This window comes from Pongo pygmaeus, chromosome 13 (genome assembly GCF_028885625.2).
Source record: "Pongo pygmaeus isolate AG05252 chromosome 13, NHGRI_mPonPyg2-v2.0_pri, whole genome shotgun sequence".
In the NCBI taxonomy this organism is placed as follows: Eukaryota; Metazoa; Chordata; class Mammalia; order Primates; family Hominidae; genus Pongo; species Pongo pygmaeus.
Genome location: NC_072386.2, coordinates 50554027 through 50580310, shown reverse-complemented (window position 1 = coordinate 50580310; position 26284 = coordinate 50554027). Strand labels below are relative to the sequence as shown.

Below are 26284 nucleotides of genomic sequence, written 5' to 3'. Positions count from 1 at the left end.
CCGCCACCAGTAGTAATAAATACTGGAATTTGTATTGGGATTATTGAAATGTAATGCATAAAGCAGTTAGTGTGGTGCCCAGCGCATAGTAAACAAATGCAGGTAGTGTTTGTGGCTGTGGTAGCAGTGGTGATTATAGTTGATGGTGGCAGCCAGTAAGTTTTGGTCTGCTCATTGGTCAGAGAGTCCCTAAGCACAAGATTTCTAGAAACATTTTTTCAACCTACATCTTCCATACCTTTAAAAAAAAGAAGAGATTACTGAAAGAAGGATCTAAGAGGAGGTGTCAGAAAGCTTTACACGTATAAATTCCTTATTTAAGTAGTTTTTATATTTGGAGTTTTCAGGAGTTGAACTTTGAAGATTTCCTATTTTGGCTCCTGGTGTGGTGGGGCACAGCCCTGATATCACGAGTGGGATCAGTCCAGAATACTGTAGAGAGGGAGAGGAAGGGGTCAGGGCTACAACTCTGTCTCCTCTTTGGCCACACCACTCAACACGGTCAGTGGGATAGGCTGACCAGCTATGCGAGCCCAAACGAAATCAGGTTGACAATGCCGGAGCCCCAAACAGTGGTCCCCACAGAGTGCCACAGGAGCCGCCCTCTGGCTTCTCCCTTTCACCTCTGTCTTTAAGGCCTGCATTATTGCTCTCACCACAACTTGTCCTGAGAGAGGTGTCTATAATTAGCTCAGTTTGTGTGCAGGGTGGCTTAACGTGGAGAAAGTGGCATGAGGAACTTTGGTTAATCTTAAGCGGAAAGTCCTGAACACAGTTGATGTCCTGGGAGGGCGGGTCACAGACACAGAGCTCCCACCTCTTTGCCTAACTACCTACAGTCACACACAGTGCCTTGTACTGCAGATATTCATGTGTGTATTTGAGTCCCCAGCTGGATCTGAATCCTTGGAGAGAAATGTCTCCGAGAGGGCTGGGTCTTTTTTGTCTCTGTTTTCTCAGTGCTGAGAAGGCAGGAATGCAGAGAATCTCTTATCAGCGGGTTAGAACTGCTGCTCTTGTGCCCACATTGCCTTCCTGGTCCCTCCGCAGCAGGCCCTTTTGGGTGTGGTCAACCCCCCAGTGTCAACCCTGTTTCTAATTATTGGCTTTTGTTATGCTTCCTTACTTCAAAGGAACCAGAAAAATAATTTCCAAAAACAGCTGCCTAACTTTGTACTTTCTAGGCCTTTTAAAGTTTTTGCATGCCAGAATCTCACCTATTTCTAATATCATAAAGATGTGGCTGCTTTGGAAAATATACCTCTGAGGCTTAATGCTGTAATAACTTCCAGAATAATAAAACAACCTCCATCTCTGGGACCTCAGTACCTTAACCAAGTATTGTGTCCACTTTGGGCTCATCACTGGAGGGAAAGTTCATACTAACAAAGCAGTGGACCAGGCACTGTGGGTCACACCTGTAATCCCAACACTTTGGGAGGCTGAAGCAGGAGGACCTTGAGGGCAGGAGTTCAAGACCAGCCTTGCCAACATAGTGAGACCTTGTGTCTACAAAAAGCAACAACAACAAAAAACTAGTTGGCCTTCAGGAATTCACCAAATAAGTTTTAGCGCTGTTATTTCTGTGAAAATAACAGACCTATCTTTTAGAAGATAGGTATAGTTGTGTGTGAGGACATTGGCCAAGTGTGGCTGGTGGAAAAAAAAAATTGGCTGCTTGAGGAAGCAAGATGGGCTTCATTTCAGCTTAAGGGATAACCACAGCATCTTGGAGTTCAGAAAGGGGGTGTGTGTGTCCTTTAGAAACAAACAAGGCCAGGCGTGGTGTCTCACACCTGTAATCCCAGCACTTTGGGAGGCCGAGGCTGGACAACATAGCAAGACCTCATCTCTACTTAAAAAAAAAAAAAAAAAAAAAATTAGCCAAGCATGGTGGCACACACCTGTATTCTCAGCTATTTGGGAGGCTGAGGTGGGAGAATTACCTTAGCCCGGGAAGCCAAGGCTGCAGTGAGCTGTGATAGTGCCACTGCAGTCACTCCAGCCTGGGCGACAGGAGTGAGACCCTGTCTCAAAACTATTAAAAAGGGAAAGTGGACAGTAGACTTGGAGTTTCCCAGAATGATTAGTGTCAGTATAGAAGCAGCTTAGCTTGAATCGATTAACTCAGATCCTGAAATTACAGTGGTCTAGAACCAGCACAGAACACGCTTAGATACAGATACCTCAGGGTGGAAGCATTCCAGATTTTCTTCTAAGCATGTTAGAAAGCTCTCACTCTGAAAAAGGTGCAGTCAGAAGAAGGGGCACAGAATTGGTTCTTTCATTATACACAGAATGTATAGTTTAGGCTGCGAGATAACCTCCTAGAACAGCAGTTCCCACCCTGCTGAGCATGAGATTGCCTGGAATGGCATTTGGCTTGGACCAGCTGAATCAGAAATTTCTCTGGTGGTTAACATTACATTTATTTACTGCACTAGAGAAATGAGTCTGATGTTGAATTTTTCAAAGCTGATGAAACTAAGTTTATAAATAGTTATATGCCTTTTTACCAAGTAACTCTTGTTCTAGGAGTCTGTTCTAAGAATAGAGTCAGTAATTCAGACAAAGATTTATGAAAACAAATACACAATAGCATTATGTATGATAGGGGAAAATTGCAGTGACCTAAATATTTAATAGAAGAGTGGCTAAATTCATTGTGGTTCATCTATACTGTTGCATATATTTGACAAGTAAAATGGAGTTTTTAAAAGATAATTAATAGCTAAGAAAATGCTCATGATATAATCGTAGGTGGCAAATAGCAAGGTATACAAAATTATAAATGTCCACGAAAGAAATATCGTAGGATTTCGCTTAGATGAGGTACCTAGAATAGTCAAATTCTCAGAGACAGAAAGTAGAATGGTGACTGCCAGAGGCTGATGAGAGAGAGAATGAGAAGTTAGTATTTAATGAGTGCAGAGTTTCTGTTTGGGAAGATAAAAAAAGTTCTGAAGATGGAGAGTGGTGATGATGTCACAACACTTTGAACTTAATGCCACTGAAATTTACAATTGAATGTGGTTAAAATGGTAAATTTAATGTTATAGATATTTTACCCCAATAAAAAAGAAGGGGCATCCACCCCAAATGCTGTGGAAGGAAGTGAAGGAACATGGCATGAACTCAATTCTGAGCTCTTGACAAATGGCTTTAGAGACAGATCAGCTGTCTTCTAACATGAAAGAAAATAAAGGCTGGACCTCTGCAGGGGAAAGATTGTACATGTATAGGATGTCCTAATTGTTAAAGAAAAGAGCACAGAGAAAAATTCTTTAAATTATTTTTAAAAATTAGAAGTACAGGAAAAAAAACTCCAAATATGGTGACAGTGATCACTTGTAAGTGATAGAAATATGAGGTTTAAAAATTTTTTTCTATCTTTAAGAAATTTTACAGTTTCTCCCTAATGAATATATAGAAGCTCAGAATTACTCATAAAAATACTTTTTCTTCTTTTTTGTTTTATAGAGATGGGGTCTTGCTATGTTGCCCAGGCTGGTCTTGAGCTCCTGAGCTCAAGTGATCCTTCCACCTTCGCTGCCCAAAGTGCTAGGATTACACTTTGGGTGAGCCACCGTGCCCGGCCTTAAAAATAATTTTTAAGTGTTTCCATTCTTTGCTAATCTCTACATGAAGGGTGCTTATGACATGTTTAACAAGCAGTCCAAAGTGGTGTATCCCCATCAGAGTAGCCCCTTGAGAGTCCATTGCTAAGAGCTGGCCATTCCTCAGGTGCTTGGTGACTTTATTGTCTGGAATACATTCTTGTGGATATCCTCAGAGAGCGCACATCCTTACACTGGGGGGTATTGAAAACTTGGGAGACACTAGGACCAAGCCTTGTGAACAGGTAGGTGCTTCCATCAGTATGCTCCCTTCTTTTTGAGGAGGATGGTTTTGCAGCTGGGCCTTTGCATGGTGTGGAAAGTCCTCCAGTTTTATATTCCACTGTTAAATGAGAGGTTTCTTTCCACTTTGTGAGAGGAGGGATCTGCCATCATGCAAACTAGCGGTTACTTATCAGGATCGTTAATGGCAACCAACGGAAACTGACATTGATTTAGGTTGTACAGAAATTTAGTGAAAGGTTATTGGAGAGCTTCTGGAATCTCCAGGAATGCAGAAGAACAAAGGTCAGAAAATAGGCAAGAACAAAAAGGAGGCTGTTCAGCTGCAGCTATGGGCAAGACCAGGCCACAGATGCCATCCAGGAAGGACACACTGCTTCCCCTTATGTGGTGAGACTAGACCTAGCCTCTGCTGTAGGCCTGCGGGTGCTGCGGGTGCTGCTGCTGCTGCTGTCTGAGAGAATTCTCCCTTCTACTTGTTTCTCTGCCTCTCTGATCACAGGTTCTAAATCCTGGGCTGGTGCAGCCCACTGGCCAGGCCTCTGTAGCTGTCTTTGCTGTGAGGGAAGCTGCGGAAGGGAGTGTCTGGCAGTGTTCAGCGACTGTGATGTCAGGCCAGCTCAGGCCCCGTTAGACTGGGGAGAAGGGGGTTCCAAAGCTGGGCAGCCGAACAGATGACAGATAGCCGCTACAATACTTACGTGGCTGTCAGTCTTGTTAATCCCTGCCAGGGTCCAGTAATGAGCAGGTGATTATCTCTGGAAATAATAGCAGCTGTTGGCATTTCGCCCCAGGTCACCTAAGCATTCTCCCCAAGGGGGACTGCCAGAGGAACCAAACTATATGCCGATTAACTATTGGGAACACATGTGCCACGTCTTCATCTAATGCAACTCTGCTCACAGATGGGGCTGCCTGCTCTGTGGTTTATACACGTAAGGAGTAGTGATGGGGGTGGGGATAGGGCTAAGGCAACGTTTGAGGACAGCAGCTTCTAGGGGTCCCTTTAGAAGGGTCTCATAAGAGTTCCAAGAACTCAGTGGCTTCAGAATTCAGGTAATCAGACTGGCAAATGAATTTTTCCTTTTAGTTGGTGGAGCAAGTATAGGAGTTTGGCCGTGACTTTGGCAGGAATGTAATGACACCGTCCTCTTGCCCTAGGTTGAGTACTCCTATCAGTCCTTGAAGTAACTGATCATAGCCAAAAGGCCACTCTTCAGCGTGATTATGATTTCTGTCTTTAATTTTCACATCATCTATTTAGTACTGTAGCTATGGGCTTACTGGCAGCTCCAGACACCAGTGTCCTTGTGAACAAGGCTCTGGTAGATTTCAGGCGAGTTAACACATCCCTGGAGGCAGTACAGCAAATGGCAAACAGCTATTTATGTTAGGTGAAGACGAACTGCTTCAAAGAGTCTAGACAGCAACTGAGAAAAATGCATTTGCCAAGGTTTTAATGCATATAATTTTCCAGCAAAGGTGTTTACTTACTCCAAAAACATACTAAGTAAACTGCATTAGGAAAAGCCTCTTTAGCATTTTACATCCTTTTCTATAATCGACCTTAGATTCTAGATTGCTTAAAAGAAGTCGCCCAAGTCAGAGAGAGCTTTGGGGATACCTGGAATTCTCATTTTTAATGTGTGCCCCAGGGTTGGGAACACACTTTGAGAAGCTGTGCTCTAGTGCCTGGTTCCTGGTGCTGAACCCAAGGATATGTGAACCAGCTGGAGACCAGTAAGAGGGAGGGCAGACCACTCAAGCTGTTGCATTCCACAAATTAAATCCCTTCATTTTTAGACCTTTTGATATACTTAATTTTTTTCAGACCTTTTTTTTTTTAAATTATACTTTAAGTTCTAGGGTACACGTGCACAACGTGCAGGTTTGATACATAGGTATACATGTGCCAGTTGCTGCACCCATCAACTCGTCATTTACGTTAGGTATGTCTCCTAATGCTATCCCTCCCCAAGCCCCCGACCCCTCAACAGGCCCCGGTGTGTGATGTTCCCTGCCCTGTGTCCATGTGTTCTCATTGTTCAATTCCCACCTGTGAGTAAGAACATGTGGTGTTTGGTTTTCTGTCCTTGCGACAGTTTGCTGAGAATGATGGTTTCTAGCTTCATCCATGTCCCTGCAAAGAACAGGAACTCATCCTTTATTATGGCTGACATGGTATTCCATGGTGTATCTGTGCCACATTTTCTTAATCCAGTCTATCATTGATGGACATTTGTGTTGGTTCCAAGTCTTTGCTATTGTGAATAGTGCCGCAATAAACATACGTGTGCATGTGTCTTTATAGTAGCATGATTTATAATCCTTTCAGAATATACCCAGTAATGGGATTGCTGGGTCAAATAGTATTTCTAGTTCTAGATCCTTGAGGAATCGCCATACTGTCTTCCACAATGGTTGAACTAATTTACACTCCCACCAACAGTGTAAAAGTGTTCCTATTTCTCCACATCCTCTCCAGCATCTGTTGTTTCCTGACTTTTTAATGATCACCATTCTAACTGGTGTGAGATGGTATCTCATTGTGGTTTTGATTTGCATTTCTCTGATGGCCAGTGATGAGCATTTTTTCATGTGTCTGTTGGCTGCATAAATGTCTTCTTTTGAGAAGTGTCTGTTCATATCCCTTGCCCACTTTTTGATGAGGTTGTTTGTTTTTTTTTCTTGTAAATTTGAGTTCTTTGTAGATTCTGGATATTAGCACTTTGTCAGGTGGGTAGATTGCAAAAATTTTCTCCCATTCTGTAGGTAGCTTGTTCACTCTAATGGTAGTTTCTTTTGCTGTGCAGAAGCTCTTTAGTTTAATTTGATCCCATTTGTCAATTTTGGCTTTTGTTGCCATTGCTTTTGGTGCTTTAGTCATGAAGTCCTTGCCCATGCCTATGTCCTGAATGGTATTGCCTAGGTTTTCTTCCAGGGTTTTTATGGTTTTAGGTCTAACATTTAAGTCTTAATCCATCTTGAATTAATTTCTGTATAAGGCATAAGGAAGGGATCCAGTTTCAGCTTTCTACATATGGCTAGCCAGTTTTCCCAGCACGATTTATTAAATAGGGAATCCTTTCCCCATTTCTTGTTTTTGTCAGGTTTGTCAAAGATCAGATGGTTGTAGATGTGTGGTGTTATTTCTGAGGCCTCTGTTCTGTTCCATTGGTCTGTATCTCTGTTTTGGTACCAGTACCATGCTGTTTTGGTTACTGTAGCCTTGTAGTATAGTTTGAAGTCAGGTAGCGTGATGCCTCCAGCTTTGTTCTTTTGGCTTAGGATTATCTTGGCAATGCGGGCTCTTTTTTGGTTCCATATGAACTTGAAAGTAGTTTTTTCCAATTCTGTGAAGAAAGTCATTGGTAGCTTGATAGGGATGGCATTGAATCTATAAATGACCTTGGGCAGTATGGCCATTTGCACAATATTGATTCTTCCTATCCATGAGCATGAAATGTTCTTCCATTTGTTTGTGTCCTCTTTTATTTTGTTGAGCAGTGGTTTGTAGTTCTCCTTGAAGAAGTCCTTCCCATTCCTTGTAAGTTGGATTCCTAGGTGTTTTATTTTCTTTGTAGCAATTGCGAATGGGAGTTCACTCATGATTTGGCTCTCTATTTATCTGTTCTAGGTGTATAGGAATGCTTGTGATTTTTGCACATTGATTTTGTATCCTGACACTTTGCTGAAGTTGCTTATCAGCTTAAGGAGATTTTGGGCTGAGACAATAGGTTTTTCTAAATATACAATTATGTCATCTGCAGACAGGGACAATTTGACTTCCTCTTTTCCTAATTCAATACCCGTTATTTCTTTCTCTTGCCTGATTGCCCTGGCCACAGCTTCCAACACTATATTGAATAGGAGTGGTGAGGGAGGGCATCCTTGTCTTGTGCCAGTTTTCAAAGGGGATGCTTCCAGTTTTTGCCCCTTCAGTATGATATTGGCTGTGGGTTTGTCATAAATAGCTCTTATTATTTTGAGATACATCCCATCAATACCTAGTTTATTGAGAGTTTTTAGCATGAAGTGCTGTTGAATTTTATCGAAGGCCTTTTCTGCATCTATTGAGATAATCATGTGGTTTTTGTCACTGGTTCTGTTTATGTGATGGATTACATTTATTGATTTGCGTATGTTGAACCAGCCTTGCATCCCAGGGATGAAGCCGACTTGATCATGGTGGGTAAGCTTTTTGATGAGCTGCTGGATTCGGTTTGCCACTATTTTATTGAGGATTTTTGCATCAGTGTTCATCAGGGATATTGGTCTAAAATTCTCTTTTTTTGTTGTGTCTCTGCCGGGCTTTGGTATCAGGATGATGCTGGCCTCTTAAAATGAGTTAGGGAGGATTCCCTCTTTTTCTGTTGATTGGAATAGTTTCAGAAGGAATGGTACCAGCTCCACTTTGTACCTCTGGTAGAATTCGGTTGTGAATCCATCTGGTCCTGGACTCTTTTTGGTTGGTAGGCTATTAATTATTGCCTCATTTTCAGAGCCTGTTATTGGTCTATTCAGTGATTTAACTTCTTCCTGGTTTAGTCTTGGGAGGATCTATGTGTCCAGGAATTTATCCATTTTTTCTAGATTTTCTAGTTTATTTGCATAGAGGTGTTTATAGTATTCTCTGATGGTAGTATTCTCTGTGGGATCCGTGGTGATATCCCCTTTATCATTTTTTATTGCATCTATTTGATTCTTCTCTCTTTTCTTCTTTATTCTTGCTAGCGGTCTATCAATTTTGTTGATCTTTTCAAAAAACGAGCTCCTGGATTCATTGATTTTTTTTTTTAAGGGTTTTTTGTGTCCGTATCTCTTTCAGTTCTGCTCTGGTCTTAGTTATTTCTTGCCTTCTGCTAGCTCTTGCTTCTCTAGTTCTTTTAATTGTGATGTTAGGGTGTCGATTTTAGATCTTTCCTGCTTTCTCTTGTGGGCATTTAGTGCTATAAATTACCCTCTACACACTGCTTAAATGTGTCCTAGAGATTCTGGTACGTTGTCTTTGTTCTCATTGGTTTCAAAGAACATCTTTATTTCTGCCTTAATTTCGTTATTTACCCAGTAGGCATTCAGGAGCAGGTTGTTCAGTTTCCATGTCGTTGTGCAGTTTTGAGTGAGCTTCTTAATCCTGAGTTCTAATTTGATTGCAGTGTGGTCTGAGGGACAGTTTGTTGTGATTTCTGTTCTTTTACATTTGCTGAGGAGTGCTTTACTTCCAATTTTGTGGTCAATTTTAGAATAAGCGCAATGTGGTGTTGGGAAGAATGTATATTCTGTTGATTTGGGGTGGAGAGTCCTGTAGATGTCTTTTAGGTCTGCTTGGTGCAGAGCTGAGTTCAAGTCCTGGCTATCCTTGTTAACCTTCTGTCTCGTTGATCTGTCTAATATTAACAGTGGGGTGTTAAAGTCTCCCATTATTACTGTTTGGGAGTCTGAGTCTCTTTGTAGGTCTCTAAGGACTTGCTTTATGAATCTGGGTGCTCCTGTATTGGGTGCATATATATATTTAGGATAGTTAGCTCTTCTTGTTGAGTTGATCCCTTTACAATTATGTAATGGGCTTCTTTGTCTCTTTTGATCTTTGTTGGTTTGAAGTCTGTTTTGTCAGAGACCAGGATTGCAATCCCTGCTTTTTTGCTTTCCATTTGCGTGGTAGATCTTCCTCCATCCCTTTATTTTGAGCCTATGTGTGTCTCTGCACATGAGATGGGTCTTTTGAATACAGCACACTGATGGGTCTTGACTCTTTATCCAATTTGCCAGTCTGTATCTTTTAATTGGGGCATTTAGCTCATTTACATTTAAGGTTAATATTGTTATGTGTGAATTTGATCCTGTCATTATGATGTTAGCTTGTTATTTTGCCTGTTAGTTGATGCAGTTTCTTCATAGCATTGATGGTCTTTACAATTTGGCATGTTTTTGCAGTGGCTGCTACTGGTTGTTTCTTTCCATGTGTAGTGCTTCCTTCAGGAGCTCTTGTAAGGCAGGCCTGGTGGTGACAGAATCTCTCAGCATTTGCTTGTCTGTAAAGGATTTTATTTCTCCTTCATTTATGAAGCTTTGTTTGGCTGGATATGAAATTCTGAGTTGAAAATTCTTTTCTTTAAGAATGTTGAATATTGGCCCCCACTCTCTTCTGGCTTGTAGGGTTTCTTCAGAGGGATCTGCTGTTAGTCTGATGGCCTTCCCTTTGTGGGTAACCCGATCTTTCTCTCTGGTTGCCCTTAACACTTTTTCCTTCATTTCAACCTTGGTGAATCTGCCAATTATGTGTCTTGGGGTTGCTCTTCTCAAGGAGCATCTTTGTGGTGTTCTCTGTATTTCCTGAATTTGAATGTTGGCCTCACTTGCTAGGTTGGGGAAGTTCTCCTGGATAATATCCTGATGAGTGTTTTCCAACTTGGTTCTGTTCTCCCTATCACTTTCAGGTACACCAGTCAAATGTAGATTTGGTCTGTTCACATAGTCCCATATTTCTTGGAGGCTTTGTTCGTTTCTTTTCACTCTTTTTTCTCTAACCTTGTCTTCTCACTTAATTTCATTAATTTGATCTTTAATCACCGATACCCTTTCTTCCACTTGATCGAATTGGCTGTTGAAGCTTGTGTATGCGTCACGAAGTTCTCGTGCCATGGTTTTCAGCTCCATCAGGTCATTTAAGGTCTGCTCCACACTGTTTATTCTAGTTAGCCATTTGTCTAACCTTTTTTCAAGGTTTTTAGCTTCCTTGCGATGGGTTTGAACATGCTCCTTTAGCTTGGAGAAGTTTGTTATTACCGACCTTCTGAAGCCTACTCTGTCAACTCGTCAAAGTCATTCTCCCTCCAGCTTTGTTCCGTTGCTGGCGAGGGGCTGTGATCCTTTGGAGAAGAGGTGCTCTGATTTTTAGAATTTTCAGCTTTTCTGCTCTGGTTTCTCCCCATCTTTGTGGTTTTATCTACCTTTGGTCTTTGATGTTGGTGACCTACAAGATGGGGTTTTGGTGTGGATGTCTTTTTTGTTGATGTTGATGCTATTCCTTTCTGGTTGTTAATTTTCCTTCTAACAGTCAGGTCCTTCAGCTGCAGGTCTGTTGGAGTTTGCTGGAGGTCCACTCCAGACCCTGTTTGCCTGGGGATCACCATTGGAGGCAGAACAGCAAATATTGCTGCCTGATCCTTCCTCTGGAAGCTTCGTCCCAGAAGGGGAGCCACCTATATGAGGTGTCTGTCTGCCTCTACTGGGAGTTGTCTCCCAGTTAGGCTACAGGGGGATCAGGGACCCACTTGAGGCAGTCTGCCCTTCCTCAGTGATTAAACGCCTCGCTGAGAGAACCACTGCTGTCTTCAGAGCTGTCAGACAGGGAAGTTTAAGTCTGCAGAAGTTGTCTGCTGTCTTTTGTTCAGCTATGCCCTGCCCACAGAGGTGGAGTCTAGAGGCAGTGGGCCTTGTTGATCTGTGGTGGGCTCCACCCAGTTCAAGCTTCCCAGCCGCTTTGTTTACCTCCTCAAGCCTCAGCAATGGCAGACGCCTCTCCCCCAACCAGGCTGCCACCTCGCACTTCAGTCTCAGACTGCTGCGCTAGCAGTGAGCAAGGCTCCATGGGCATGGGACCCACCAAGCCAGGCACGGGAGAGAATCTCTTTTCTGTTGGTTGCTAAGACCTTGAGAAAAGTGCAGTGTTTGGGCAGGCGTGTCCCATTTTTCCAAGTACAGTCTGTCACCGCTTCCGTTGGCTAGGAATTGGAAATCCCCTGACCCCTTGTACTTCCCAGCTGAGGTGACGCCCCACCCTGCTTCAGCTCGCCCTCTGTGGGCTGCACCCACTGTCCAACCAGTCCCAATGAGATGAACCAGGTATCTCAGTTGGAAATGCAGAGATTGCCCATCTTTTGCATCAAGCACGCTGAGAGCTGCAGACCAGAGCTGTTCCTATTCGGCCATCTTCCAGACCTTTTATTTTTAAAAGAAACTTTTTTACCCCGAATGAAATCTTACTCAGAAACCTTATTTGTAAATAAAATCAAAGTTCTACTCTGAAGCCCTCATAGATCTCCCCCCTCACAAGGACCCTGGAGACCCCCACCCCACAGAGTCATGGGGTTTAGTGTGACAGGCCTCATGTGTGGGTGCAATGCCCTCTGTCTGTCCCTGGCTTGGGCCGCTGGGCTTTATTGCCTCCTAGAGTCTCACACACATTAGGTGGTCAGTAAATAGGTTTTGAATTAGTGATTGAAACAATTTTGGGGACACCCACCAGCTTCTACTTTGGAGAGATCAGAGAAGCCTAAATATCAAACCTTTCAACTTCTTTTCATCAGCCCACATGCTTCTAGTCTCATTCTTGTTTAAATTTATACCCCACATAGTCATAGGAAGTTGCTGGCAAACTCAAAATGTGAAACAGCTGATGAATTGACACTATTTCTTTATGGTTGAAAGTAGATGTTACAGAAATAAGCTCTTTTATATTTTACTCCGAGCTCCCTTAACTTCATTTGGAAAGTAGCTAAGGAGTAAATAATGAATTTTACATACTAAATAAAGTTATATACTAATCAAAATATATGTCCTTCCAGCTGAATGTCCTGGCGAAGGGTGAGAAAGGAGCTGTTACGGATGAGAATCGTGCCCCCTGGTTTTGGAGGTGGGGGAGGCACAGAATAACTTATCTTGTTACATAGTTGGTTTGTTATTTTTCTTCTTCTATAAGTAAAGAAAAAGAGTTCTGAAAGCAAGAAGATTGAGAAAGCTAACTGAAGTGTCTTCTTGAGTTTGGCATGAAAGATTATGAATTTTATTTTTGTGGCTGATAGAGAGCACCATTAGGATACAGAGCAACATTAGGAGGAGGCTGAGCAGTAAGTAGTTAGTTGAGGTCAGGCACTGCCAATGCTAAATTAAGATTTCCTGTGAGTAAAAGGTTAATTTACAATTAGTAATAAAAGATATCTAACTATCTCAGGCATTGTTTCCAAAAGCCTTTTGAAAAAAGAATTGTCACTTAGTAAAGTTCATCCATTCAGTTTGTTAATAAAACTATGTTTTTAAGATTAAACTGCTCGAATGCAATTTATGCTTGTTTAGTCCACGTTTCTATGTCCCTCACCTCTCCTTGGTGATATGGTACCTAAAATTGCAGGTCAGGATTTATTTTGAGGGATTTTATTTTAAAGGTTAATAAAGTTCTGCTGAAGGGCAAATCTGTAAAATTAAGGATCTAATGATAAAGAAAGGGTGGCCGTAACTCTCCTGCTTGAAAGTTGTTTGAGGTGGGTAAGAAAGTGCAGGGTACAGCCTCCTGTATTTCCGAGGCATTGACTTGCCTCGGTTGGGATTCGAGAAGGACCCAATAAATAGCATGTCTTGCCCTGCCTGAGGAAAAGCGAGACAAAGGAGTCAGGATTTGGAGATGTAAAGTATCAGCTTTATGAGTAATAAAGCAGATATTGAGGAGTGTGGCTTATATCTGTGGGCAAACAGGTTTCAAATACTGGACCCTGGAATTAGACAGGCTTACCTAGTGATGGGCAGTGCAGGAAAGTGCAGGCTCCTCTCTGTGGAAGGAGCAGAGCAGAGTGCAGGTTCTCTGTCTGCGTGATGGCTCCAGAGAGAATGGGAAGGAGCTGAGCTAGAGGTCACCAAACTTTCTTGGCTCGCAGGCACCCTTAGTACCTCAGCATGCTTTTTATAGTGCCTCTCAGTCAAAAGAAATACCTAACAGTCCTATGTGTTAAGTAAATTATGTCCAAATAACTCATCAGTATTAGTAAGCTGGGTGCCTCACAGCTTCTCTTGCATGTATCCCACAGGGTCCCTGTGAGTTTGCTGTAGCACTGCAGAGCACCATGGCACATAGTTTGGGAAATACAGTCTCCTTCAGAATTCAAAAATAAAATTAAGTCATAACTAATCCTCTTGTAAAAGGCTAAGAGGGGGTGAAGATGAGCCAGATGTATTACCCAAGTGGAGGTCCCTCCACATGGGAGAAAGCTTTAGCAGCGGGAGAAGCGTATGCCACCTCCTGCCGCCACACTTAACCCAGCACCTGGGCTTCAGCTCAGAGGAATCCAGAGCTGATGCGACTCTTTAACCTCGGAGACTGACACGTGTAATCAGTTTGTACTCAGAAGCTATACCTTCCAGTGTTCTTGGTACCACATAAATCTTGGGAAGGGACATGGAAAGAAAGGTGATAACCCCATGGGAATACATTGAGTCCATCTCCACAGCCTACCCTTTCAATTCCACATGCCCTGAGGTCAAGTATTATGAAGGCCAAGGATAGACTTACTTTCATTTGACTAAGTTAGGTGCATATTGTCAGTTCTGTAGAGCCTCCGAGCAAACTATTTTTTTCTTCGCTTTAGCTCTAATGGAAGCATAGCCTGCAGTTAGAAAAATGAACAGCTTGGCCTTCCATGTATACTTCTAACGCAGCAATCAAATGGCCACTCCTTTATAAGGCACAATTTCTATTAGTAATAAGAAATAGTACATGGTAGATTTCCAATCATAAACAACTAAATACTTCCTGTGTATGCCTCTCATTTAAACCACAAAATGTGCCCAGTCTGCATTTATAGCGTGATTGGTCAAGTGTGCATTTCATTCAGATTGTCCTCATCGGTAAAATACCAGTATTAGCAAATCGTGAATTGCTAAATGTGCAAAAATAAAAATTACCATAGTCAAGTATTTAATTCCCTTTTATTAAAATTGTATTGTGTCCTACTCAATACATACAAATTTAAAAGTTTGCAAACTATGTCTGAGCAAATGTTTAAATGTTTTACTATCTTCCCTGTCCCCGTGCCATGCCTTAAAAAAAAAAAAAAAAAAAAAAAGCACCTTTCAAGATTAATCACCTGGGGAGTTTGCTCTGAATTACTGCCTTGGGAGGTGGCAATATGAAACAGAAAATCTGAAATGAAAAGATTCTGGTTATGGGTGCCACCATGATTACCTGCAGAAAAAGGTGGGCTAATCAATTAACAGGAGATGCTGGCAGAAGCACATTTATGTAGGGGGGTCCAGGGGGTCTTTAGAAGGGGTGTGCTAAACAGGACACACCCACCCAGCTCCACCCGCCATGCTGCAGGTGCTCCTGTTTTCCCTTCCCTGCTGCATTGGCAAGTCCTACCGGCTTCAATCGCACGCCATTTCTCCCCTGCTCCACTTCCACCTGGGTGTCTTTTAGTCTCCCATAGCTTCACTCCTCCAGAGATCCTGGCAACTTAAAGCCTCGCAGGAGTCTCAGTTTCCTTGTCAGTAAAATGGGGATAATTAATAGTCTCTTTCTATGTCATGGGGTGATTATAAGATCACATGAGATGTATGCTGAAGCACTGTGTTAACTGCAAAATGCTATATAAATGTCAGGTGTTATAAATCATTAGCTGGTCTATTCCTCAGCTAAAGCGGTTTCTATGCATATTTTAGTTACCCCCTGAACAATTCTTTTTCAAATAGCAAATGTAAAGGCTGCTGTTTTTTTCTGCTAGGATTATGGTGGCTCCTTTGCAACTTTATGATGTAGGCTGAATCTTTAAATACTCCTTTGGCTCATATCTCTTCCCCTGAACACCCATGCGAGATCATAATCCATAAAACACAGAGGCAATAACTCCTTTTAATTGCCAGGAGTTCATCATTTGCTAAGTTCTAAATGTAGTCACTTAGGCACTCCTTTTGAAAAGCCTGTCTCTGTTTATTCTGCAGAGCCGAGACTGTCTGAAGCTGGGCCCACCTGCCGAGGGAGAAGTCGTCCAAGTCAAGTGGCCCGATGGCAAACTCTATGGAGCGAAATATTTTGGATCAAATATTGCCCACATGTACCAGGTGGGTTCTTCCTTCTCTGTGATGCTTGCTAAGATTGACATGATAAGTCAGAAGGAGATAGTATCTCAAGTGTGCTGCTGAACAATAAGCCACATGAATTTGGGGCACCTCTTATTTTATGCAGGAGGCAAAGATTCAATGTGTAATGACCCAGGTCCAAACCCTGGAGTTTTATTACCAAGTTGGACACTGGGAAACTCTTAACATTTGATGAATGGTTTAACTGTAAGGAATATGGTTCTGCCAGAAAGATAAGTGACTAGAAGACGGGCTGCCTCCCACTGTTTCTGTTGTATGGGGAAAGACTAGTTGGCTGATTCATCTAACCTTCAGCCAAGACAGCGATGGCCACTCTTCAACCAGCAGCCCCTGAATTGGTGGCTTTTGCTGAGAGACATAGTCTCCCCACTCCCCGCTATCTCAGCAAAGCTAGACAACAGTGCATTGACGTAGATGTGGCCAGTTAATGTCACAAGGAGCTGATGGTTATCATCCACCTAAGCTTAAAGGAATGCTTATTTAAATGAAAAGTACAGCTGTCAGTTGGACATTCTGTTCACCAGGGAACCCTACATAGTATTAAAGAGTATATATACAATTTAAAAATGAATTACTTTTATTTCACCCAGAAATGAGAATGAGTTAAGCTTTAATAAGGGAAACAACCAGGATAGCACGTGCACATTTATATTCCTTCAGAAAGGTTTTAAAAGGGGACATTTAGAGCCAATACATTGTAGAATTTTCAGTAGCACTGTGTCAGAAATCAAGATTCTCAGGCTAAACTGTAGAATGAAAACAGGAAGGTTGAAGTAAAAGGAGAAAAAGCAAGAAGGTTCAGGCCTGTTGAAAAACAGCTTGAGAATGATAAGACTGTCAGTTTCAACAGAGAAATTGTTCAAAGACTGATAAGGAGCAAGAGCTTAAATGGAAGAGTGCATTGTAAGACACTGCGTCAGGACCTGGAGCACAGTGTAGTTAAAGGTGTTCAAAGAAGTTTGAAAAACTTAGGAGAGAGTGTTTTTCATGGTCTAGAAAAACCTAAGGGGAATGGATAGGGGAGGATGTATACACATACATTGTGTGTGTATGTGTGTCTGTGTGTGTAAAGGCCATTTCCCCCTTTGCATATGGTATTGGTGACAGTCTCAAGATACAAATTCAAGTTATTTATAATAGTAAAGGTACTGGAGCTTCATTGCATTAGAATGACCAGAATTAGGCAAAAATCGCAAGACAGGCTATAATACTGGAGGATCCTGAAAAAGAAGCATTACTACATAATGCAAAATAAAATAATTAGATTTAATTAAATAATAGGTGCAAAAGTAAAGCTTCTTACATGTAGCAAAGCCATTTGCTACATGAAAAGAATCACATAATGAGAATATGTTGAAATTCAGGCTAATTAGTAATCAGTGTGTTAACTTCAGTTGAATTTATGATGGTCTATCAACATAAAACTATGAGCATATTTATAGACTCAATGAAAAAGTTAAGACTAATATTAAAATTGTCTGTCAAGCACAAGTAGTTTAAAATTCCTCATTAAGCCAAGTGGCCTTTTGAGATCATTTTGTGTTTCGTGTCTAATTATTCAACTTCACCATCAAATAAACAAGGACAGTTTTAAAAATAGATATGACAGATAAATAAATACCTGCTGCACAGTGCCTAATATCCTAGGCATATGCATTTTTTGACCCTCAGAGTAGTCCTACAAGATAGATGTTATTGACTCCTGTCTTCCTGTCTTACAAATGAGGGAAGAAAGGCTGTGAGCAAAATTTTAATGATTGAAGAATAATTTTTTAATAATTTGTCCGAGAGCACACAGCTGGTAAAGAGAGGGCCAAAGTTCTCTCTCAGCTCTGCCCTAACTAGGGTGGACAACCATCCCTGCTTGCCTGGGACCATCCCTGATTTTAGTACTGAAAATAACTACATCCCGAGGGACCCTTGAGTCCCAGGCGAACTAGGACGGTTGGTTACCCTAGTCCTAGCACAGCATACTCCCTTCTAGGTTTGTAATTGCCTTTTTGTCTTTTAGATGTTTTAAGTGGTCTAAAACAAATAAAAGTAGGCACAGGTGGTTCTAGCTATGCTATTGAGTTGTGTAAATCAGATGACACTATAGCCTAGTTAAATGTTAAAGAAATGTTTCTGCTCAAACAAGGCCAGGAAGAAAACCCTTCCCATTGTTAGCCCTCCCGGAAGTGACAGCAAGGGTTCTCATGTGACTGGCACCTAATTCCACTGTATTGTTTAGCTTATTCAAAATGCTAACAGTATGTGGATAATAATATGTTCAATTGTATGTTTGATCTTTATTAAGACCGTGATGGATGTTCATCAACCAGAATTGGTAACTTGTGCCTGAGAGACATACCCACCTGGGTGTCTCAGCAAAGGTAGAGCAATGCATTGGCACAGATGTGGCCAGTTAATGTTATCCACTCAAGCTTAAGAGAGTGTTTGCTTAGTGCAAAGTGCAGCGATATATCAGTTGGACATTCTGTGAATTAAACAATAAGTGTAGCTGGGCACAGTGGCTCATGCCTGTAATCCCAGCACTTTGGAAGGCCGAGGCAGGCAGATCACCTGAGGTCAGGAGTTTGAGACCAGCCTCGCCAACGTGGTGCAACCCCGTCTCTACTAAAAAAATGTATAAAAATTAGCCAGGCATGGTTGGCGGCATGCTTATAATCCCAGCTACTTGAGAGGCTGAGGCAGGAGAATCACTCGAACCCAGGAGGCAGAGGTTGCAGTGAGCCGAGATCGTGCCATTGCACTACAGCCTAGGCAACAAGAGCAAAACTCCGTCTCAAGAAAAAAACAAAAAAAAATTAGTGTAAATTTTTTTTCAAACTCTAGATTTTTTTTTATTAACATGGCACAGCTGTGTGGTTTAACTTACCTTTTGTCCAGAAGTACAAGCATATTTTCATTTCTTAAAAGTAAAAAATTCAGACAAAATTTAGGGACTTCAAAAATATCATGTGGTTCAGAGTCAGAACATATTAAGTATTCTACCTGATTACATCCCTTTTGTTTCCTGCTAGATTAGTTCATGTTGGATTAAACCTAAACCAATCCAAACCTAGGTGCTCTAGGTTTCTGTTAGCTGGTGTTATTTACCTTTTCTTTGTCAAAATCTTTTAAAATGTTAAAAACAATGGGTTATGAAATTATTTGCTTCCATTTGTTTAGTGCGAAAAAAGTTTTAAACATTTTGTTTTAGATGATGATGTATTTTCACACATTGATGAGGTTTACATGTTAGGAAGTTGAGAAACAGATTTTCCCGGCTCCTTTGATGGCATTTGATTGAATTTGAGAAATGAGTTTTGAAAGTTCAAGCTCTGTAAGAAATGGATAAATTATTTTATCTGAGAGGATTATTATATAAGAGTAAACAGGCCAGGCATGGTGGCTGACACCTGTAATCCCAACACTTTGGGAGGCCAAGATGGGAGAATTGCTTGAGTCTAGTCAGACCTTGTCTCTACTAAAAAACTAAAATGAAATAAAATAGCTGGGCGTTGTGGCACACAGCTATGGTTCCAGCTTCTCAGGAGGCAGAGGTGGAAGGATTGCTTGAGCCTGGGAGGTTGAGGTTGCAGCGAGCTGAAATCAGGCCATTGCACTCTAGCCTAAGCAACAGGGCAAGGCCCTGTCTCAATTTAAAAAAAAAAAAAAAAGGGAAATATATTATCTTTTCTTTCACAGAGAGAAACAGTTCTCCTTGTTATGTTGTCAGAGCCTCTTAAAGAAATGAATGGTGTTAACAGACCCAACCCATTTTAATGCTAAATTTCCCACAATCTCATGTTTTGTGATTTACATTTGATCAGCAGCTACTTTTCTTGGTTTTTGCTTCGCCAGATAAAGTTTTCATATCCCGTATTCCAAGACACTCATTTCCAAGAATTTTGGCCTGTTTTAAAATGTATTTTGTATTTAGTTTATTTATTTATTTTTTTGTTTTGAGACGGAGTCTTACTCTGTCACCAGGCTGGAGTGCAGTGGTGCGATCTCAGCTCACTACAACCGCTGCCTCCCGGCTTCAAGCGAGTCTCCTGCCTCAGCCTCCTGAGTAGCTGGGACTACAGGCATGCGCCACCATGCTTGGCTAATTTTTGTATTTTTGTTAGACAGGGTTTCACCATGTTGGCCAGGATGGTCTCTATCTCCTGACCTTGGAATCTGCCTGCCTAAGCCTCCCAAAGTGCTGGGATTACAGGCGTGAGCCACCATGCCCAGCCTCTACTTAATAAGGGAAATAACTCCTCTTACTTCCTTGGTTGTTGGCTGGTTCCCTTGTTTGTTCTGTTTGAGTCCTTTTCATCTTTTCATGTAGTTAACTGGAGCCTTTAAAAATGGTCAGTGCTGTTTTTTAATATGTATCATGTTATCTTATCTTTCATTAGGTTGAGTTTGAAGATGGATCCCAGATAGCAATGAAGAGAGAGGACATCTACACTTTAGATGAAGAGTTACCCAAGAGAGTGAAAGCTCGATTTGTAAGTGCTGGCAGATGCCACTTGGGGACCTGCCAAGTGAATTCCTTGTCCTCACCTCATGTTTCCCAAGCCCGGCAGGAAACATACTTGGGCCTTTGGATTAATTCTAAAAAAAGCCAATGCAACTTTTTCCTTGGTGGAACCTATTGAATGCAAACTTCAAATTCAGCCAAAATTGGGGAAATTAATGCTTGTGCTTTATTTTTCTTCTAATGAAGTCACATGATGCTTCTTTGTGTTAACATTTATTGGTGCACAAAAATACTTACTGAATGTGTGCTCTGTGCAAAACACCAGGAGCGAACAAAGATACCATTAAGGCATTTGCAATCTTGTTAGTAGAAGCAACATTAAAAGAAAGTATTCAGGAGTAGATCAAAGGGGACTCGGCATAATTGAATGTCTGTCTCTTCTTTTATAGGTTTATCATGGATTGACTACCTTCTGTCTCAGAAAGTCACTGATGTTTGTGTCAGTTCATCATTAAGCTAAACTCTGACTTTCATAATAAAAGGGATAAACAAAGCCTAAATGCTAGTTGTGGGAATACTAAAGCAGTTTTTTAAAAAGGAAATAGTAGTTTCATGCCCTCACATACCATTAAAAGATGAACAAACATGGACAAATAATCAAAACTGAAGTTGTTGAAAAATATTCACAATAATTTAGGCTTCATATTATTGTATTATAAAATATTTAGTGGACCCTGAAATGAAGTCAGTTTTATTCATTTAGGATTATATCTATTGCATCTGTGAAATGATAAATCCTAAATAGAGAAATTTGAATGGATGGGGTTTTTCTGACTAAAATGAAATTTTTTTTCTGAATAATTCAGTTTAGTGAGTGCTTATGATATACTTATCTGCAGTGATAGAGTCACTGTAGATTATGTGGTTATTTTGGAAAAACCAAGGGTTTTCTTAAATCAGGGATGTCCAATCTTTTTGCATCCCTGGGCCACACTTGAAGAAGAAGAATTGTCTTTGGCCTCACATAAACTACACTAACAATAGCTGATGAGCTATTAAAAAAAAAAAAGAAAAAGCAAAAAAAATCTCATAATGTTTTAAGCAAGTTTACAGATTTGTGTTTGGCCACATTAAAGCCATCCTGGGCAGCATGCAGCCCGCGGGCCATGGGTTGGACAAGCTTGCCTTAAACGTTCAGTTGTGTATGCAGCTTTTTTCCAATCAGGTGGGATCCTGACAGCAGAGTAACTGCATCAGGTGGGAACTGACTTTCCTCTCAGCTGCATCCTTCAGAGGAAGGTCCTTCAAAGTGAAATCGTCAAGAGGAGTGGTGGTATTGCTGCCCACTCGATGGGAAATGTGGCTCAGAGGGGACCCACACACCTGTAAATAGAGTAACTACTAGATAATAACAGCAAGCAAAGAAAAAATTAAATATTCCTGTTGTAAAGATACCAGCCAAATCTTACCAAGACCGAAAAACCTTAGATGACTTGTCACTATTCTGAGACCTGAAATTTCTTGAGAAAAACTTTCCTTTTCAAGATGTTAGAGATAGCTTCCTCTCGTTCTGTATTCCTGTCTTCCTTGGACTCCCCTCTTCCCTGCCTTATTCCCAGCTCCTCATGCTCCTTTCTTTTCCTTTTTCAGCACCTAGAGATTTAGAGGATGGGGAGTGGAGTAGGTAGCCTCTCAAAGTCTCTTAGGTCTTTCATTTTCTAATCGATGTATGACTAAGCATCCTACCAGCTGAGTCTTGTAGATTTCAAATACTGTTTCTTAATCACATGAGAAGAAAGCTCATTGCTTTCATACTCTGATCACAATCTCTTTGTTTCACAGTAGATTTCGCTCAGATACCAGGATGCCTTCCCCTGTCGCTGTCTCTGAACACAGGTCCTGGATTTTCTGAGGTCTATTTCACTGAACAAGCTCACCAACATTCAATTTTTTTTTTTTTGTTCTCAGAGAAAATTTTTAATTAAAAAAAAAAAGTGAAAATGTATAAATCACATCCATACACTCTGAATGCAGCCTGCTATTCTGAGCGGCTGAGCCAAGTAGAAAATATCTTAGGGAACAAAGGCTCACAGTCACTAAGTCCTGTTGGCCACCTTTATTGAATCAAAGACAGACACAGTCTTGTCGTGGCCAGCCTGTTTCTCCCCTGGGTTGGTACGTAGCCCTCAGACCCTTGGTTAGTCTGTCCATGATTATTACTTTTTTTTTTCCAGTTGGCAAAACAAATCTAATTGGAAAACTCATCGATGGAAGATATTTTATGGTTAGAAAAGTCTTTTTTGTTTTTTAAGGATGGAGGTTAACAGCCCTTGTCAGGAGGCCTTGTATTTTAATGACTTTGGCTCACCCAGACACACGCTGACTGGGGGAGAAACTGTTCAAAAGAGCCAGCAGTCCACCTCAGTGATTGTGCGGGGTTCTTTTCCACTCACTTCAGAAGCAGCCCCATTACCTTTTATTGTCTCACAGAATAACCGTAGCAACGGTGCATAATTAGCTACAGCGCCTGGTAAATCGGTTTTATTATTGTATTTGAGAGGCCGACTTTTGCTGTTTCTGCACAGTGGCAACACTTTCATAGATGTTTTATTTTCTTCTTTGATAACTTTAGCACTTACAAAAGTGAAAGATTACTCAGAGAAGTATTTTGCCAAGAGTGAATGAAACAAAAGTGTTTTCTCCTAATGGCAGAGGGAACCCAACCAGCCCATAATGATTTAGTTTTCTTCTCTAGTGAAACTAGGTGTTATCTGGGGGAAGCCATGGAGGTGGCCTGTTACCCTGAGTAACTGTCCCATGAACTGGCTGGAAACATGAACAGCTTTATACTTCGGTACATTTTTTGTTTTCAGGCTTCCTTGTGGCCGTTTTCTTGTTTTTCTCTTCTTTACTATGGACCGTGTGTTTTCAAGTCCTAAAGTGTCTTTCACCTCTGCCTCTGCCAGCAGCCAGGGGAAGCAGTCTCAGCACAGTGAAATGTGCTGTGTGTTGATGTCATCAGAAGTCATCCACCTCAGTGAAAACAGCTGCCAGTGCATTTTAGGAGGCAAGATAGTAGGGAATTGGGAAGCAAAAACAGTGCGTACCGTAGACTTCAGGCTTTATCTGATTATCACAGAAAAAGCCACATGCCCTCACTCAGCAAACACTTAGTGAACAGTAGCCAAGTACTACCCACATTGTTTGCCGTGGGGAACACATGTAAAATTGGGTACACAGTCCCTAATATCCTCACCTTTATGGGGTTCCCTGATGGGGAGAAACTTACTTGCCCCTTACCTCTACCACTGCCCTCATCTTACTGAGTGGATGTGTCGGGGCCACAGGAGTCCCAAAGAAGGACCCTTAAGCTTGCCGAGGGCAGAGACAGTAGAATAGAATAAGTTTCACAGAAACGAAACAGTGTCCAAAGACAGAGAAGCATGGGGCCCCGAGCCAGGCAAGTATGACCAGGACCTGCAACTGATGCTGTCTGAGCAGAGCACGGGGCAGGCTTCTGGCCAGGTTATGTAGGTCTAGCCCAGGGAGTGGGGATGTCATCTTGAAGGCAGTAGCCTGCTGGAAAATTACAAGGAAGGGCATATAATCATGTAGAGTCTTATAATAAGAGGGCTATTAGAGAGCTTTCTTCCAGTGGTATTGTGGGAAATAGGTTGGAGGTACAGCATTTATTGCAGTGGTTTGCAGAGGTGAGGGCCTGCCCCATAGGGTAAGGATCAAGAAGAAAGGCTGAAGGGCTTCAAGGTACATGCAGGAGGAATCCTGGACACGATGGGGAAATGTGTACAGTGCCTTTAGGTTTCTGGCCAGTGTAACTGGGTGCATGGGCATGGTGGTGCCTTTCATGGAATGTAGGAAGGACAGCAATGGAGAAGGAAGGCTTTCAGTTCAATTTAGGACAGGCTGATTTGAAGGGCCTCTGAGACAGGGACTTTGTGATGCCTGCTGGGGAAATGCACTTACAGGCCTGAGCTGGAGCAGGAGATGTGAGCATCTCCTGCAGACACTGAAGCCAGGGGTGTGGGCACAAAGGTCCAGGGAACAGGAGTGGAGAGGAGAAGGCCCAGTGCCAAACCTTAGGGCATCGTAGTTGAGCAGATAGTTAAGAAAGGGAACCCCTGAGACATCAAAAGTGAGCAGCCAGAGAAGGAGAAGCAGGAGAGTGGGTTTACAAAATGACAGAGAAGAGAGCTTTAAGCCATAATTAGTTGGCAGACTAGTCAAGTCAGTTTAGGGATAGGAAGGTGTCACAGGAATTAGCAACTAGGACTTCATTCAGCAAGAACAGTTTCAGGGAAGGGGTGGGGCAGAGGCCCAAAGCTAAGTAGGAGTAAAGGTAACTTAGAGATGACTGTTGACATTTGTCAAAAACCTTGTTGGGCAAGAGCCAGAGGGGAGATGAAAAATGAGGGAAGTTTAAAATGAGAAGACTTTAATCTTGCTTTTGTTTGGGGAAGGTCCCTGGGGTTGGAGGGTGAGGAGATCCTGGAGAAAGTAGGGCTAAATGGAGCCCCCCACTTTGGGTGGGAGAGGCGAGGGAAAGCCCAAAGCCATGCCTGGGGCCCTTCTAGCCTGAGCTGGTGACTGGGGCATCTGTACCCTAACCCCAGCTGACCGAGTCAGATCTTTGTCCAGTGTTCTGATGATCAAATGCCGTGCCGTTTTGCAATATAACACCAGCTGCTTTTAGTCCACAGCCTCTGACATGCGATTTGAAGACACATTTTATGGAGCAGACATTATCCAAGGGGAGAGAAAGAGACAAAGAGTGCTGAGCTCCAGGTTTAAGAATGAATATGTGGCCGACCCTGTATACCGCACTTTTTTGAAGAGCTCTTTCCAGAAGAAGTGCCAGAAGAGACAGTAGTCTGCATACATTGCTGCAGGCCACAGAGCAGCTTGAGTTGGAAGAGAGAAGATGAAGGGACATCCCTGGGGCTGTGCCATGACTTTTGCTGGCATAGGTGATGGGGTGTGTCTCTGACAGTGGTAAATCGGGTTTCCAGAGTTTGGTCACCAAAAATACACAATACACAATTAATTGGACACAGCAATCTGAAATCATCTCTAGTCTTGCTTTCACTTGTGAGCAATTGTCTTCTATGATCCCAAAGAAGTTTTCTAAGTGAAAGGAAATACTAGTGAATCACCCACTAGGAAAAGCCACTGCCACAGAGGAGGCGGGTCCCCTTGTGCGGCTTAGGGCCCTGTCAGGAAACACACGGGGACCTCTCTCTCTAGCTCCAGCAGGTGGCACCTCGGTACCCAGCAGGGAGGGTGATAATTTATATATTTTCCACAGTCAGGGAAGGACTCTCACTTATTTGTTTCAAATTGCAGTTTTTATAAAACATTTTTAAAACACAAATGGCATGTATGCTAATGAGATTTACCTGTGTGCTATCTGTATTTCCCTTGTACAGAACTTTTACATTTTTGAATATTCCTATTACTTTTGATTGTGTCTGATGGGAACTGAGTTGTTGGCCTTTGTGAAATGAAACTTTTGGCTCTTGAGAAAGAATTCTTATGAATTGTTATGCGAATTTTATATATTTAAAGAGGGAGATCTGGGGCTGTTATTTTTAAACACTTTTTTTCATAATACATATTCTGAGTAGATATTTATAAAATATATGTTTCTTTCATTATGTGTTTGTAAAATTAGAGTTTAAATAAATATGCTTTGATGCATAGTTTTGAACTAATGTAACATGATTTTTCTTTTTTAAAACAGCCTGAAAATGTACTAGTGTTTAAAAATAAAGATTTCCATTTTCTCCAGTCCTGTCTCTGACTTGCTTATTTGTCTGGGTTTAAACCAATAGAAAAACAAGTTTATTGGAGAGCTGGCTATCAGGACATACTGCGGCCCAGGTTTTTCAGACCCTCCTTCTGTCGCTGACTTTTTCCATGGTTGTGGCACATGCATGGCGATATTTTTGGAGACAAAGTCCCCTGCCTGCCCGCTTCAGTACCAATGGAAGTGTTTTCTTCAACTCCTTCTAGGCCCTGAATACATCTCAGACCCTTGAGTCTGGATCACTTTTCGTTCCAGGATTCCTGGTCCGCAGCTGTC

The 26284-nt window shown here is 41.8% G+C and overlaps 1 protein-coding gene across 11 annotated transcripts in view; it reads left to right on the top strand.

The window, feature by feature from the left end:
• Nucleotides 1-25989, top strand: part of KDM4C (lysine demethylase 4C) — a 451156-nt gene extending 425167 nt beyond the window's left edge. For 10 of the 11 annotated variants that reach the window (XM_063649534.1, XM_063649532.1, XM_063649536.1 and 7 more), the window contains 3 exons: nt 15570-15689; nt 20120-20212; nt 24896-25989. In XM_063649534.1, the coding sequence (XP_063505604.1) occupies nt 15570-15689; nt 20120-20212; nt 24896-25072 (390 nt within the window). In that variant the 3' untranslated portion in view covers nt 25073-25989. Of the gene's footprint in view, nt 1-15569; nt 15690-20119; nt 20213-20633; nt 20684-24895 lie in introns of all 11 variants that reach the window. The other variant, XM_054502416.2, reaches the window with a different exon arrangement.
• Nucleotides 25990-26284: the final 295 nt, after the last annotated feature.